At 37.7% G+C, this 14,783-nt stretch overlaps 1 protein-coding gene across 1 annotated transcript in view; it reads right to left on the minus strand.

Annotated features, from left to right (window-relative positions):
• LOC130922660 (kinase non-catalytic C-lobe domain-containing protein 1) overlaps window positions 1–14,783 on the minus strand; it is a 66,476-nt gene that overhangs the window by 40,094 nt on the left and 11,599 nt on the right. Inside the window, exons 3-8 of the mRNA XM_057847576.1 lie at window positions 10,189–10,247; window positions 6,226–6,372; window positions 5,272–5,389; window positions 5,058–5,182; window positions 2,174–2,818; window positions 370–484 (exon numbers count right to left, since the gene is read on the minus strand). Coding sequence (XP_057703559.1) covers window positions 370–484; window positions 2,174–2,818; window positions 5,058–5,182; window positions 5,272–5,389; window positions 6,226–6,372; window positions 10,189–10,247 — 1,209 coding nt within the window. The remainder of the gene's footprint in view (window positions 1–369; window positions 485–2,173; window positions 2,819–5,057; window positions 5,183–5,271; window positions 5,390–6,225; window positions 6,373–10,188; window positions 10,248–14,783) is intronic.

Below are 14,783 nucleotides of genomic sequence, written 5' to 3' on the forward strand. Positions count from 1 at the left end.
GACATCAAAATTTGATGAGCCATAATATTTTAAGCCCACGGCCACATAAATCGATATCTCGTTGATATCAGATTTTTGGAGTTGGCCAATATCAGACTATCAGTTAAAAAACTAATTCATTGGACAACTCTGCTTTTGTATTTTTTTAAATATTCAAATACTGTAATTGACCCCACCAAAAGGGATCCTTCACTTAATGTATTCGTTTTATTATTATTCATATATCTTTTTACTGCCCATTGGAACATGTGCATACTAATACTACAAGGGGATGTTAAATGGTTTGAGACCCTTGTCTTAATTATAAGACGGTATTTAAAACATTTAAGGAAAAAAAAATATTAATCATGAAAGGGTTACGGAGCTTACCTGGAAAGTCAATATAGGTCTGCAGGGATGAAAGGCAAGTATAACAGAGAGCCCATAGCTCATTCACAGTAAGCCCCAGGCCACAATGTGCAAGTAATTCTCTTAGTGGGATCCACTGAAGGAAACAAACAATGGAAGAATTGCAGACTTCATTTTGTATATCCTCTTGATAATGTACTAGTAATTGCCTATGGTACTGAATGTTGAATGAATATATTCCATGTACACTCCATGAAAATATAACAAGCACATACACAGTACAAGTTCAACCCTACAGTGTCAATATAAGAATTGTTATGTAATTTATCTAGGCCCAATCTAATTTTACATTTTGTTATTGATGGGTTATTAAAGACTGAGCTGTTGAATATGACAAAAGAATTCTAGGGCCAAAGGGAAAGTCATCATTATCGGTGATTTTAAGTAGGGCTGCAGTGACCGATTATTTTAGTAGTCGATTAATCTATCAACTAGTTAGTTCGAATAATTGAGTAATCGGATTAGGAACATTTAATGCGTTGCACAATGTACCATACTGGCCCGAATATAAGACGGCCCTGATTATAAGACGACCCCCTCTTTTTCAAGACTCAAGTTTGAAAAAAGACTTTTTGAACACTAATTTTTATAAAGAAAATAATTACAGTACATCTGAAACAAATGATTATAACAATATATTTGAGAGAAAAAGCATGTTATTTTGCCTCATTCAAATCTTAATATCTGAACATTTAAATATGTAAACTGAAGTGCAATTACATTCGTAAATTAATGGCTTCTTGTTTTTGAAATGTAAATAAACCAATCTATTGTGATAGAACAACAAAATTGCAATAACTGCATTAACCATCAAAGTGAAGTCTAACTGTAACTGTAGTCTTGAAACAAATCTGAATAAGGAAAAACACTGCAATAAAATAATGCAAACTGGTTAAACTAGTAGCTGAGATCTGTCATGACAGAACATTGCTTCAATGATATCTGGCGCCATCTAGCGTCATGAATGGGGAGAGTAGCTGAGATCTGTCATGACAGAACATCGCTTCAATGATATCTGGCGTCATCTAGCGTCGTGAATGGGTATAACGTCTAGACCACGAATCTAAAACGACTCCCTCTTTTTTTAATCTTATTTCAATGCAAAAAAACACTGTCTTATATTCAGGCCAATACGGTATTTTAGGAGATGTAAAATGTTTCTTCAAACTATGCTGAATCACTCTTTCATTTAAAAATGAATTCAATTACCTGATATTAGCCTCAAATGGCTAAAATAAATAAATACATGAAGATCTAAGTACAACCCCAAAAAATAAATGGCAAACTTGCATATCAAAAGTCCGCTAGCTTAAATGCTAATATATATATTTTTTACCAATGCTTTTAAAAAATTGTTCAAACTCATATTCCCACAGAAAACAGCTAAATTTGCCTTAAAAAATTACGAACGCATAAAAAAAATATTAGCTCAAGCTAAAACTTACAACCTTATGTTGGTATTAATGGGGAGCAGCCATGTAACATGAGTTATGCCATATTCACCGTTGCCACCAGAGGGCAGTGTATCCACTCAAATAATTAAAACTGCAAACACTTTCAAAACAAACCATTACAACGGCACTCTAATTAAACGAATACACAAAGCAGCAAAATTCTATTCGAAGCTTTTTTCTCATCAAATAACTGAGTTAATCGATTAATTGTGGCAGCACTAATTTACTCTACTGAAACATAAGAATTATGTCCATGAATTCACAGAGAAATCTGAGTTCAACCATTAAGCATTGATGAGTAATTTGCTAACCTCATGCGTACATTCTTCACTGAGGAAAAGCATGCTTTTGGTCATGACATTCTTTGGGATGTAGAGCTTGTGGTTCTTTGATGATTTTTGGGCCCCGAGGGTGTCATGTTCCACATCCACACGATTGCGGGAGGCCGATGTGCAGGATGAGGCCACATTCTGACTCTCTTCCTTCAATGAATTTTTATGACATTCTTGAAAATGGCTTTCTTTATACCAAGATGACTTGCCGGCATCTTCTTTTTTTCCTCTTGATGTTGAATAGTCAGTAATTGAGCTCACGCAATCATCTGCGATTCTACGTGGGTATGACTCCAAGGACCTTCCTCGGGTGACTCTTTTGGATCTGCTGCTCTGCACAGACTTGGAACAAAAACGTTGATCTGCTTCGATCTCAGTAAGGTCTGATACAGGTATGGTAATATTTCCGTGAGGAAATGAGGAGCAAGGTGGATTATTGGAGTCCGGGATGGAGCAGGAGCGATTCAGTGCTCCTTTCGCCTTAATGAATCTCTGATGGGCTCTCATCCTCAGTGGTGAGGTGTTGTGAGAACAGCATTCCAGCTCGTCTGCTAAGCCCATGCAGCATCTGTCTGAAATATTGGCATCCTCGGCCCAGAGAGAGGAATCCCAGCCTACACACACCTGTAATATTACAGCTGCTTTGATAAGTTTGACAGAAAATTATTAACCACATAAAACCAAAAAATATCCATAACCATAAAATATCAAATATAAGTACAAAAAAATTCAAAATAATTGTTTTGATTTTATTGTCCTGGATAAACTTTCTTGTTCATCTACAGTGTCACTATCCACTTTGTTAAATTGTGTTAGTGTCCCTTTGAGAAAATTCACCATTTATCAAGACATCCTTCTGCGATAACATCACAAGAGTGGCGGGAAATTCAACTCTGGTAAGCAATTTTATTTTTTAACTCCTTTAAAAATCAGATTTAGCAGTTTTAAAGAACTACATTCAGAGTGTTTGATTATAACGTGTCCACTCTGTTAAAGCTAAATATCAAATAAATTAATTGAATTGAACCTTTTCAAAAGTTTTTTTTGTAGAATTTTAGATTTCTCATTAAATATCCAAAGTAATGTTAGCTATTATGCTAGCAAATAGAGATGTCCCGATCAGGATGCCGATCGATCGGGTCCGATCACGTCATTTTCAAAGTATCGGAATCGGCAAAAAAATATCGGACATGCCTTTTTTAAATATATATATATTTTAATTAAATCGTTTTCTAATTGTATTTAACGTTACAGACATAATATGTTACACTCATCCAGAGTCTTTAGTTTTGGCTTAAGGTAGGGGTATCAAATTTATCCCGATAATGGCGGTAATTAATTTTTAAAAAAATGTATCACGTTAAAATATTTAACGCAATTAATGCATGCACTGCACGACCCACTCACGCATTGTCGTGCTCAATCTGTAATGGTGTCGTTTTACCTATATAGAGAGCTAAAAGGCAGCGTGAAATGGGTAGAGTGAATTTGGGAAGCCTTTGAAGCTTTTTTTACTTGTCTAAAGCCTTACAATCCCTCTCCCTACGATTAGAAATATTGTGGGAAGCAATGTGGGGAAGCACGGTAGTAATTGATCTTTTTCTTAACACCCTATGTTATTTCCCAACGCAGAGAAGATATATCAATTGGTAGCACTACGCACAGACATGGTTGCACTTCCCATCATGCATTTGGGCATGGCTACAGTATCATTTACTGAAAGCTCAACAAATACACTAGGTGGCAATATTTAGTCACAATATAGAAAGTCACATTTGTCCTTTAAGAATTACAAGTCTTTCTATCCGTGGATCCCTCTCACAGAAAGAATGTTAATAATGTAAATGCCATTTGAGGATTTATTGTCATAATAAACAAATACAGTACTTACAGTATGTACTGTATGTTTAATGTATATATTCGTCCGAGCTTTATTCATTTTTTCTTAATGCATTGCCAAAATGTATATGATCGGGAAAAATTATCGGGAATGACGAATTGAATCAGGAGCAAAAAAAAAAGCAGTCGGATCGGGAAATATCGGGATCGGCAGATACTCACACTAAAACGATCGGGATCGGATCGGGAGCAAAAAAACATGATCGGAACAACCCTACTAGCAAACTATGCCGAGGGCTAACTTTAGCACAAAATTTCCCTTCAGTTAGTGTCCACTCTGTTATGTCCAAATGGCACCCAATTAAAAAAAAAAGACCCAAATACATTCTCACTTTTGGGAAACTTTTACGAAAAATAACCAATGCAAATTGACAAAAATGGACTCGAAAACTGTAAAAAACATTTGATTGTTAATTATTGTCATTTAAAATAGTGGTGTTGCCCTGATACCAATACTAGTATCGCTACTGATATGGCACTAAAATGACGTCCGAGAATTTTAGGAAATAACATGCCAATGCTGCACAACAGGTACTTTTCGAGATCTAGTTTCAAACCGCTCATCGCCACACCCACGATGGCCACCAGCTACGCATATCGCTGTAAAAAAGGGTGCACTTGTCGCCATGCCTGATATGATAATAAAAGTGTGGCATCCAATCATCTGTCTGCTGTGAATTCAAATGATTTTATTACCTGAAGTCCAATCCGTCAAATGGATTGGATGTCCAGCACCGCCAATGGCAGAAAATAAGCAGTGTCAGACCAAGCCATGATAGCAATTACTTTATGTTTAAGTGAGTATGCAGTAATTTCTTATTAAAATATTTTTTTTATTATTATCATTCTCCAAAAACGTGGAATGAGTACAGTCTCAGTATCGGCCGATACTACACAGCTGGGTGTCGGAATCTGTATTGAGAGCCAAATAATGGGATTGTTACAACACTATAAAATAGCCAACCTGCTGTCTGGGTAGACCATTTGCCTTCATTGAAGTTTTCACAGACGGTTCTTTGCTCATATCAAATGAAATCTGTCTTTGGGATTCAGAATGTTGCCATATTGCCTCACAGCTCTCTTGTCCATCTGGGGTATGATACGGAAAGGAATGAGTCAAGTAAGAAATCACAACAGAGATCAAATGTTGACATAGTGGATGGATTTGATGGAATGACCTTGGAAATTTGATATTGATTCAATGGAGAGCACACGCCGTCCAACAGAGGATAATTTACGGCACACAGCCGCAGATGAGGTGTGGTGCAGACGTGCTTGAGCCTGATAGAGGATGTCCTAGGAATTTGCCAATAAATATTTAACATTGAAAAACATTTAGTCTAATGGGCATATGCATGTAGTACAGGTAGTCCCCGGGTTACGATGGACACGAATTACGCAATTTCGACTTTACGACACCTGCGTCTCGTCGGTCTTTTTTTTACTTTTGTTTTGTGATGCATGCTTTCATTTTGGCGCAGGAAGCGAGCGCATGTACAGACGCGCCCAACCCACACACGCATTCACAGAGCAGCCGAGTGACAGAGGTGATAGCCCGCGTGCACATTTGTTGCTTGTGAAGCATCCAGAAAAGACGGCTGTATATAACTCCTTTTGTCGTGTTTATTGTGTGTTTTCAATTGTGGTCGAATTGTGGGGCGAGTTAATGCGATTGTTTTTGATGATGTGCGGACGCTAACTGATACATGCTAATCGTTTGTTACTGCTGTACCAGCAGCTCCTTGTAAATGCAAATTTGAATTGCTGTCATTTAAATTGAGACAGATTTAATTTCCTTTTATTTTAGTTTCATTCTGCAAGTGTTGATGTCATGAGCAGCTGAATAAAGTCAGCAAACCACACGGACATCTGACATTGTCATTTTGGAGCTTAGCTCACTGTATAGCTAGGACTGAGCTCCAACGTCTGGGCGAGGACAGTACAAAGACGTATAATACATGTTTTTGGATAGTTTTTTTTTTTTTTTTTAAATTTAGAGGGTGTTTTTAGGTATTTAAAGGGTTAATTCTGACTTAAGCGGAAATCAGGGTTGCATCGCCAGCGCAGGAACGGAACTCATTCGTAAACCAGGAACTACCTGTATATGAGAATGAGAATCTGTTACTCATTACCTTTATGAGCGGTCGATCCTCTGGTTTCTTTTCCTGCATTTTCTCCAATAGCTTTTGAATGACCTCTCCCAGCTCAGCCCGGAGTTCTGGTTCGATCACAAAATTCAGCGCCGCAGACAGAGTTGAACCCAAAGAAAAAACATGGCCCTGCATCTCAACAAAAGGAAAGATTTACATATACTACGAGTGTCATCTTCTGATATAAATGCAATTTTCTAAACTGTACCATTGTATCCTGTTGTCTATTTCCTGATTTCAAAATCAAGCAGGAATCCAAATATTAATATAATAATTAAAATATTAGATATTTTTGGGATAATTATTCATTATTGTATTTTTTTATATATTATTTTTATAATGATAAATACATAAATTCTAAATTAATACAATGTTAATAAAAACTAAATTAAAATGAATAAAAATAGAAATACACACTAGCTACGGCCTCGAGTAATCTCTAAAATATTTCTTTATTCATATAATTTATCTTAAATGCATGCCATTTATGGCGACAGACGTTCGATTAATTTAAACTGAGCTGTGACTGATCGTACTTCTGTGCCACTGACGGTTCCAGATGTCTAATCCATTTTGAGTGACAAAATAGATTAGACGTGTCACGCCATCAATGGCAGCCCTTTAAAGGTAGAAAAAAAAAGTAATAATTTGAGCATGAAATTTTTTTTTAACAAGTTTTGTATATTATATGCATGCATTTATATTGATATTCCCAAATTAAATGTAAATAATTATAAAAATGACAACTGTGTCAACACATACTAGATATTAACCAAGATAAATCAATGATTAAAATATAATTAGTTGGTCTTGACTAACAGGCATTGGCATTGACTCGCTGATTGTATCAGGGTTCTTGCACCCTTTTAAAAGACAAATTTAATGCTTTTTTAAAAGGTCATTTAAAAAAGAATTTAAGACAAAAACGTGTTGCAACAATTTCTGATGAAGAAAAAAAACAAACTGTATTTCACTGCAACTGGTGTTTTTCTCCTCTCAAAATGCGACTCAACGGCTATGACTCCTATTGTCCCGAACGAAAAAGACTTTTTGCAGGCTTTGTACTAGAAGTGGGAACCTCTGGCTACCTCACCATATGACATGATTTGAAATGCAAAGCTCCCGATAATGATCTCATGGTGTGGCAATATAACAATAATTAATACCATTGTCAGGAAATCATTCTTCAAAACAAACAATAAAGAGAAAAACAAGCTATTTTCATCCTTCTGCTATAAATTGGAATGACTTTATCAGTAGAAGATGTCCAATCCATTCGAAGTGGGAGTGTGGACGTCTATGGCCGCCAATGGCAGTCAACGGCAGGCAAAAAGTTAATTTTGAGGCATTTCACAAAATGTCCTATTCATTTTCGGTCAATTCCTTTCCCTGTTGAGTAGGAGTGGGAACCTCTTGGTACCCACGATACGATACGATTTTCGATAGAAAGCTCACGATAACGATATTCTTGCAATATAGCGATACAACTATTATCGATAAATTGGTCAGGAAATCATCTTAGGATATTGTACAAAACAACTAATCAACAGAAAAACAAGATATCTTCATCCTTCAGCTTTAAGTTTATCACTAGTAGACGTTCAACCCATTTGAACTGGGAGCATGGCAGCGAATGAACCCCCCCCCCCCCCCCCACTCCAAATGGGCTCCTCCCACTTCTATGGCCGTTAGTGGCAGCCAATGCCAGGCAACAAGGTCATTTTGGGGCATTCCAGGTTTATTTCCTTTTGATTTTGGCGCATTTTATGGGTTAGATCATGTTGATTTTGGGTTACAGAACAGCAAATGCCTGGAAATGAATAGGCAGTCACTCACTCAACAGGAAGTGACATGTAATGCCCTAAATGAACAGAAAGTGACCTGTAAATGCCCCGAAAATAGGAAAGAGCAACTGTGAATGCTGTAGTTTCGAATGAACAAAAGTTCATTCGCCCTTCCCAAACTTACAGTGGGGCCAATAAGTATTTAGTCAACAACCAATTGTGCAAGTTCTCCTACTTGAAAAGATTAGAGAGGCCTGTAATTGTCAACATGGGTAAACCTCAACCACGAGAGACAGAATGTGGGGAAAAAAACAGAAAATCACAGTGTTTGGTTTTTAAAGAATTTATTTGCAAATCATGGTGGAAAATCAGTATTTGGTCAATACCAAAAGTTCATCTCAATACTTTGTTATGTACCCTTTGTTGGCAATGACGGAGGCCAAACGTTTTCTATAACTCTTAACTCTTCGCTTGGTGTAAAGAAATTGACTGGTGGAGCAATTATTAGAAAATGGAAGACATACAAGACCACTGATAATCTCCCTCGATCTGGGGCTCCATGCAAGATCTCACCCCCTGGCGTCAAAATGATAACAAGAACGGTGAGCAAAAATCCCAGAACCACACGGGGGGACCTATTGAATGACCTAAAGAGAGTTGGGACCACAGTAACAAAGGCTACTATCAGTAACACAATGCGCCGGCAGGGACTCAAATCCTGCACTGCCAGACGTGTCCCCTTGATGAAGCCAGTACACGTCCAGGCCCGTCTGCGGTTCGCTAGAGAGCATTTGGATGATCCAGAAGAGGACTGGGAGAATGTGTTATGGTCAGATGAAACCAAAATTGAACTTTTTGGTAGAAACACAGGTTCTCGTGTTTGGAGGAGAAAGACTACTGAATTGCATCCGAAGAACACCATACACACTGTGAAGCATGGGAGTGGAAACATCATGCTTTGGGGATGTTTTTCTGCAAAGGGACCAGGACGACTGATCTGTGTAAAGGAAAGAATGAATGGGGCCGTGTATCGAGAGATTTTGAGTGAAAATCTCCTTCCATCAGCAAGGGCATTGAAGATGGCCTTCGTCTTTCAGCATAACAATGATCCCAAACACACAGCCAGGGCAACAAAGGAGTGGCTTCGTAAGAAGCATTTCAAGGTCCTGGAGTGGCCTAACCAGTGTCCAGATCTCAACCGCATAGAGAAACAGAAAAAAAAAATCTGTGGAGGGAGTTGAAAGTCCGTGCTGCCCAACGACAGCCCCAAAACATCACTGCTCTAGAGGAGATCTGCATGGAGGAATGGGCCAAAATACCAGCAACAGTGTGTGAAAAGCTTGTGAAGAGTTACTGAAAACATTTGGCCTCCGTTATTGCCAACAAAGGGTACATAACAAAGTATTGAGATGAACTTTTGGTATTGACCAAATACTTATTTTCCACCATGATTTGCAAATAAATTCTTTAAAAATCAAACAATGTGATTTTCTGGGTTTTTTCCCCACATTTAGTCTCTCATGGTAGAGGTTTACCCATGTTCACAATTACAGGCCTCTCTAATATTTTCAAGTGGGAGAACTTGCACAATTAGTGGTTGACTAAATACTTATTTGCCCCACTGTAATGGATTGGGCGTCGTGCGCCATCAATGGCAGCCATAGGGTTAACTGACACTATTATGGTGGAAGTTTTTGGTAGCAATTGTTGGCTCCTTATTTTTGTTTTAAACATTGACACCTTTTTAAAACGAAATCTTGATTCTTGGCATGAGCGTATCGATAACCTTTTGGGATGCAAAGTATCACGATATATCACCATATTAATATTTTGTCACACCCCTACTGTTGAGGGATTTATGGGTCACTTGCTGTGGATTTTGGGGCATTTACAGGTCACTTGCTGTTGATTTTGGGAAACTGAAAAGAAAGTGACTGAAGAAATCTTCTGGAAATGAATACGTACTGCAATTTGTCATTAAATGTAAGACAATTTAAGACCTCGATTATCTGGAATTTAAATTTAGGACATATTAAGACTTTTTAAGGACCTGCGGGAACACTGTGTAATAATGTAGTGAGACTATAAAAATAAATTCAGATATTAAATCGGAATTTTACTGTCACTTGGACTATGCTGTGAAAACCCAGTTATACCATACCTCAAATGTACTACCTGTGCTGTCAAACTCAGGAGGCACAAATAATCCCTCCGGATCATCTGGAAGGCAGAAACACACAATATAGTTAGCAACTGTAACAGGATAATTTGTAAAGAATGAAAAAAAAAAGGACGCTACAATTTTTTTCCCCATAACTAAATATACTGAAAAATCCAAACAGTGCTCCAAACCATCACATGTGTTAAAATAATGAATGGATATAACACAAATGCAACTGCAAGATGCAATTATAGCTTTAAAGTGAGCGTGTTGTTGCAGCTGACACAGTAGTTCTGATCAATACAATTTTGTATTGCTGACATTTGGTTTCACAAGATCAATAGAAGCGTGGGATTAGTGCATAAGCACAAATCACTGAAGGAATGAGATTGGGAGCATACTGTGCAGAATGAAGATTAGAGAAATACGTTCTAATTAGAAAGCATATCAGATGTACAATAAAAAAGAAGAGATCAAGAATCAAGGTGGGAAAAGATTTATCATGGCATGGGGCCTTTCAAAGAAGTCAATACTATCCATGGACATTTAGCTGTAAATATTTCTAAAAGAAATCATCCATTGTTGTCACAGATTACTTGAAAAGTAATTTAATTGCTGATTATGCCTCAAAAAAGCAATCAAGTTACTTTACTGATTACCGTAACTTTCGGAAAATAAGCACCTGACTACCATAATTTCCTGAATATAAGGCGCACCCGTGTATAACGCGCGCCCCAAATTTACTTGTAAAATCTAGGGGAAATTATTGTACCCGTGTATAACGCGCACCCTAATTTTAGCACCAATAAATAGAAGAATACAAGAAAACAGAGCTCGTGTACAGATACAGAAATGTCATTTTACTGACTGGTTATACACAGCACAAGCATAGCACATTGGTAGTTCAAAACAGTACCGTAAACTGATAATATGTACGGTAATAATTAGGGCTGTCAAAATTATCGCATTAACGGGTGGTAATGAATTTTTTAAATTAATCACGTTAAAATATTTGACGCAATTAACGCACAGCCCCGCTCAGACAGATTTAAATGACAGAACAGTGAAATGCACACTTGTTAATTGTGTTTTGTGGAGTTTTGCTGCCCTCTGCTGGCGCTTGGGTGCGACTGATTTTATATGCTTCAGCACCCATGAGCATTGTGTCAGTAATTATTGACATCAACAATGGCGGGCTACTTGGTTATTTTTTGATTGAAAAATTTACAAATTTTATTAAAACGAAAACTTCTATCCATGGATTGCTTTAACAGAATCTTAATAATGCCATCTTGTTGATTTATTGTTATAATAAACAAATACAGTCCTTATGTACCGTATGTTGAATATATATATCCATCTTGTGTCTTATCTTTCCATTCAAACAATAATTTATATATTTTATAGATGGTTTGAATTGCGATTAATTGCGATTAATTACGATTAAATAATTTTTAAGCTGTAATTAACTCGATTAAAAATTTTAATCGTTTGACAGCCCTAGTAATAATATGATCTGATAACTTCTTCAACTTACCAGAATCCAGGAGAAAACAAAACAGTTATGACTTTTCTTTTAAAGGCTGCCGTATAACTTCATCATGATGAATAAATATTTCCTCCATGGATTGATACGGTAAAATGAAAGTGAGAACGTAAGTCGGAAATCCGAGAGAGCTCATCGCTGTCACAACAGTAACAATAGGAACTATTGTTATTTGGGTTTGAGTTTCCCGAGGGACAGATATAGTTGACGGACACAGGAAGTCTGTGTTGTTACGTTTGTTATGGTCCGAGTTGCAGAGCTGAAATAAACGTTGAGTCAAATGAGTTCAAGAAACTAAATTCTGTGCATTATGAAGAGTGAAAAAAGCAATTTAACACAGACGAAATCATTCGGCCGATCAGAGTGAAGTATTACCGAAACAAACTGGTGACGTCACGTACCGTAATGGTCGGCAACGGATCGCCGCATACGTTTCTTCAACAAAACATGGCCGTGTCAATAAAAAAAAAAAAAAATCGGTTTTTAGTATATATATATTTCTGTCTCCATCCATGTACCCGTTTATAATGCGCACCATGATTTTACAAGTGGATTTTGGGGAAAAAAAGTGTGCGTTATATTCGGGAAATTACGGTATAAGCGGTCACCCATCAAATTCGACAATGAAAATGGCAGTTCTTCATAGATAAGCCGCACTGGACTATCAGCCACAGCTGTCCTCTCTGTATTATGGGATTTTTACAACAAAAGATATTAACCAGTAACACTTTATTTGACAGCAGCATTATAAGACCAAATGAATCACCATGAATGAAATCACCAATTGGCTGCAAAGCTTCATAGCTTCAAGAAGCTTCTTATGGCCATCAATGCTCCCTTGATGGAGACGGTCAACCTCTGTTGTCAACACTGTTGTCGTCCAACATGCCTCCTAGCATTCATTTCAGCGCTACAGATGTAAATATCATAATTCATATTCTGTGCTAATTATATCATCAGTTACTGTTCCGGTTGTTTCTTTACTTGCTAGTTTTGGTATTTTGGTAACACATTTGACAGTTGTGCCATAAGACTGTCATAAGATCATCATAATTATGACATGAGACTGCCAGGAGCATTAATGAATGCTTATGACCGATGTCATTTTGGATCATCCAGCAAATGATCGCACTTTTGAATGGATGTAAAAGATCCAAGCTGGACATAAATGGAGTTAGTGACATAATTTGCCTGATAACACTGACACTGACATCTGTCATAAGCATTCTTCAATGCCAATGATAGTGTTATGTCATAATTACGACGGTCTACAACGGCTGTCAAATAAAGTGTTACCTTTTTAATCGACAAATAAACCGCACTGGACTATAAGCCAAGGGATTCAAAATGAGGGGAAAAAGTAGCGGCTTATAGTCCGAAAATTACGGTACTTTATTATCAAAGTCACTAAGTTACTTCAAAAGTAATTTATCGGTTATTTTTTACCAATTTTGTTCCCTATGCTGCCTCAACATGAGAATGACAACAGAAAAATGTCATCACAAGTGATTGACTTTTCGATAATTGAATTTAAAGGGGAAGACCAGAATGTTTCACATAAGGCTTAATCTTCGAGTTAGATGGGGTTTATTTAGTCGATGGAGTTGATTTCAACCACCATTGACTCGCGCTAGCTTAGGCACTCCAGAGCCCTGAAACTAACAATAACTGACAAACTGCATGGAATTTGTTGAAATCAACTCCAACGACTACTTAAACCCCTGCTAACTCGAAGATTAAAGTGCCTGTGACACAAAAAAGCATGTTTATTTCATAATACACGCGGTATTTTATGCCCCTGAATGATATGGGCCGCTTGGATGTGTGTGGAAGCGATCGCTATTTTTATTTAGTTTTTTGAATCCCGCGCCATGAAAATGAGTGACTTCCGGCTTCGGTCTTGCATTGAGGAGGAGGGCGCTGTGACGTGTACGGTAGAAGACGTCCTCTTCACGCTACAGTGTACTGTTGTGTATGTGGACGAAGGATTCAGCTGATTTTGTGGATTAATACGTTTATTTTTCGCATCACGCCAGCCAAACGGCTGCAGAAAAATCATTCTGTATGAGGGAGAGGCGTATGCGCCTTTTTGGAGTTTCAAAAGGTTCCCATTCACCGTGGATATTTACTGTGGGACCATTGGACTTATGAGGAAGTGAGTAAACATCTTGTTTTGTATTATGTCAAATACGAATACAGCGATTACAAAGTAAACACTACAAACTTCCTTTAAATGAAGGCCTACTTACGTTTGATCATTGATAGGCATGTAAAAAGCTCTCCTAATGCTCATTAGCAGCAGCATGTTAGCTGCACAACAACTCCAGCCACCCTCCTCCAGGGAACGAACTGTAAATTGCTCTCCGCCAGGTGGTTTGCCGATCCGCGAAGACAATCGACAACCGGGTCGTCATGTCAAATAATCCAGGATAGTTATGTGTGATTTTCCGCTTCGAAGACTTTGAAACATTACTCGGTTCGGGTTAGCATGTCGGCTAGCTGTCACGCCATTTGGTTTGTTTACATTCTCCGAAGCCAGGGAAGGGAAATGACATATGTCCGATTTAGGTGTCATAAAATATCGTTCGGGAGGTGCGACAGTAAAGGTGAAGTCGACAGTTTTGACCATTATGGAGTAATTTTGCCATGTCGTCCTGAATAAATGCATTTTTATTATTTCATATTCCATTCAGCACAAGACTGTTATTTGTCATGACCATGCCATTTATTTAGCAATTGGGGAAAATACTTGGATAAAAAGAATATCCTGTAAAAATATTGAAGTAGAGAGACTGAAACAATGACATTTTGCGGCTCTCTTCGTCGCATTTTCCTCGTTGTGAATAGTTCCCCCTCGACGGGCTGACTGGTCCTTCTCAAGCCATTTATATAGCTATTGGGGAAAAATACTTGGATAAAAAGAATATCCTGTAAAAATATTGGAGTAGAGAGACTGAAACAATGACATTTTGCGGCTCTCTTCGTCGCATTTTCCTCGTTCTGAATAATTCCCCCTCAATGGGCTGAATAGTAAAACCGATGAGCCCAG

Source organism: Corythoichthys intestinalis, chromosome 10 (assembly GCF_030265065.1).
Source record: "Corythoichthys intestinalis isolate RoL2023-P3 chromosome 10, ASM3026506v1, whole genome shotgun sequence".
NCBI classification, from domain to species: domain Eukaryota; kingdom Metazoa; phylum Chordata; class Actinopteri; order Syngnathiformes; family Syngnathidae; genus Corythoichthys; species Corythoichthys intestinalis.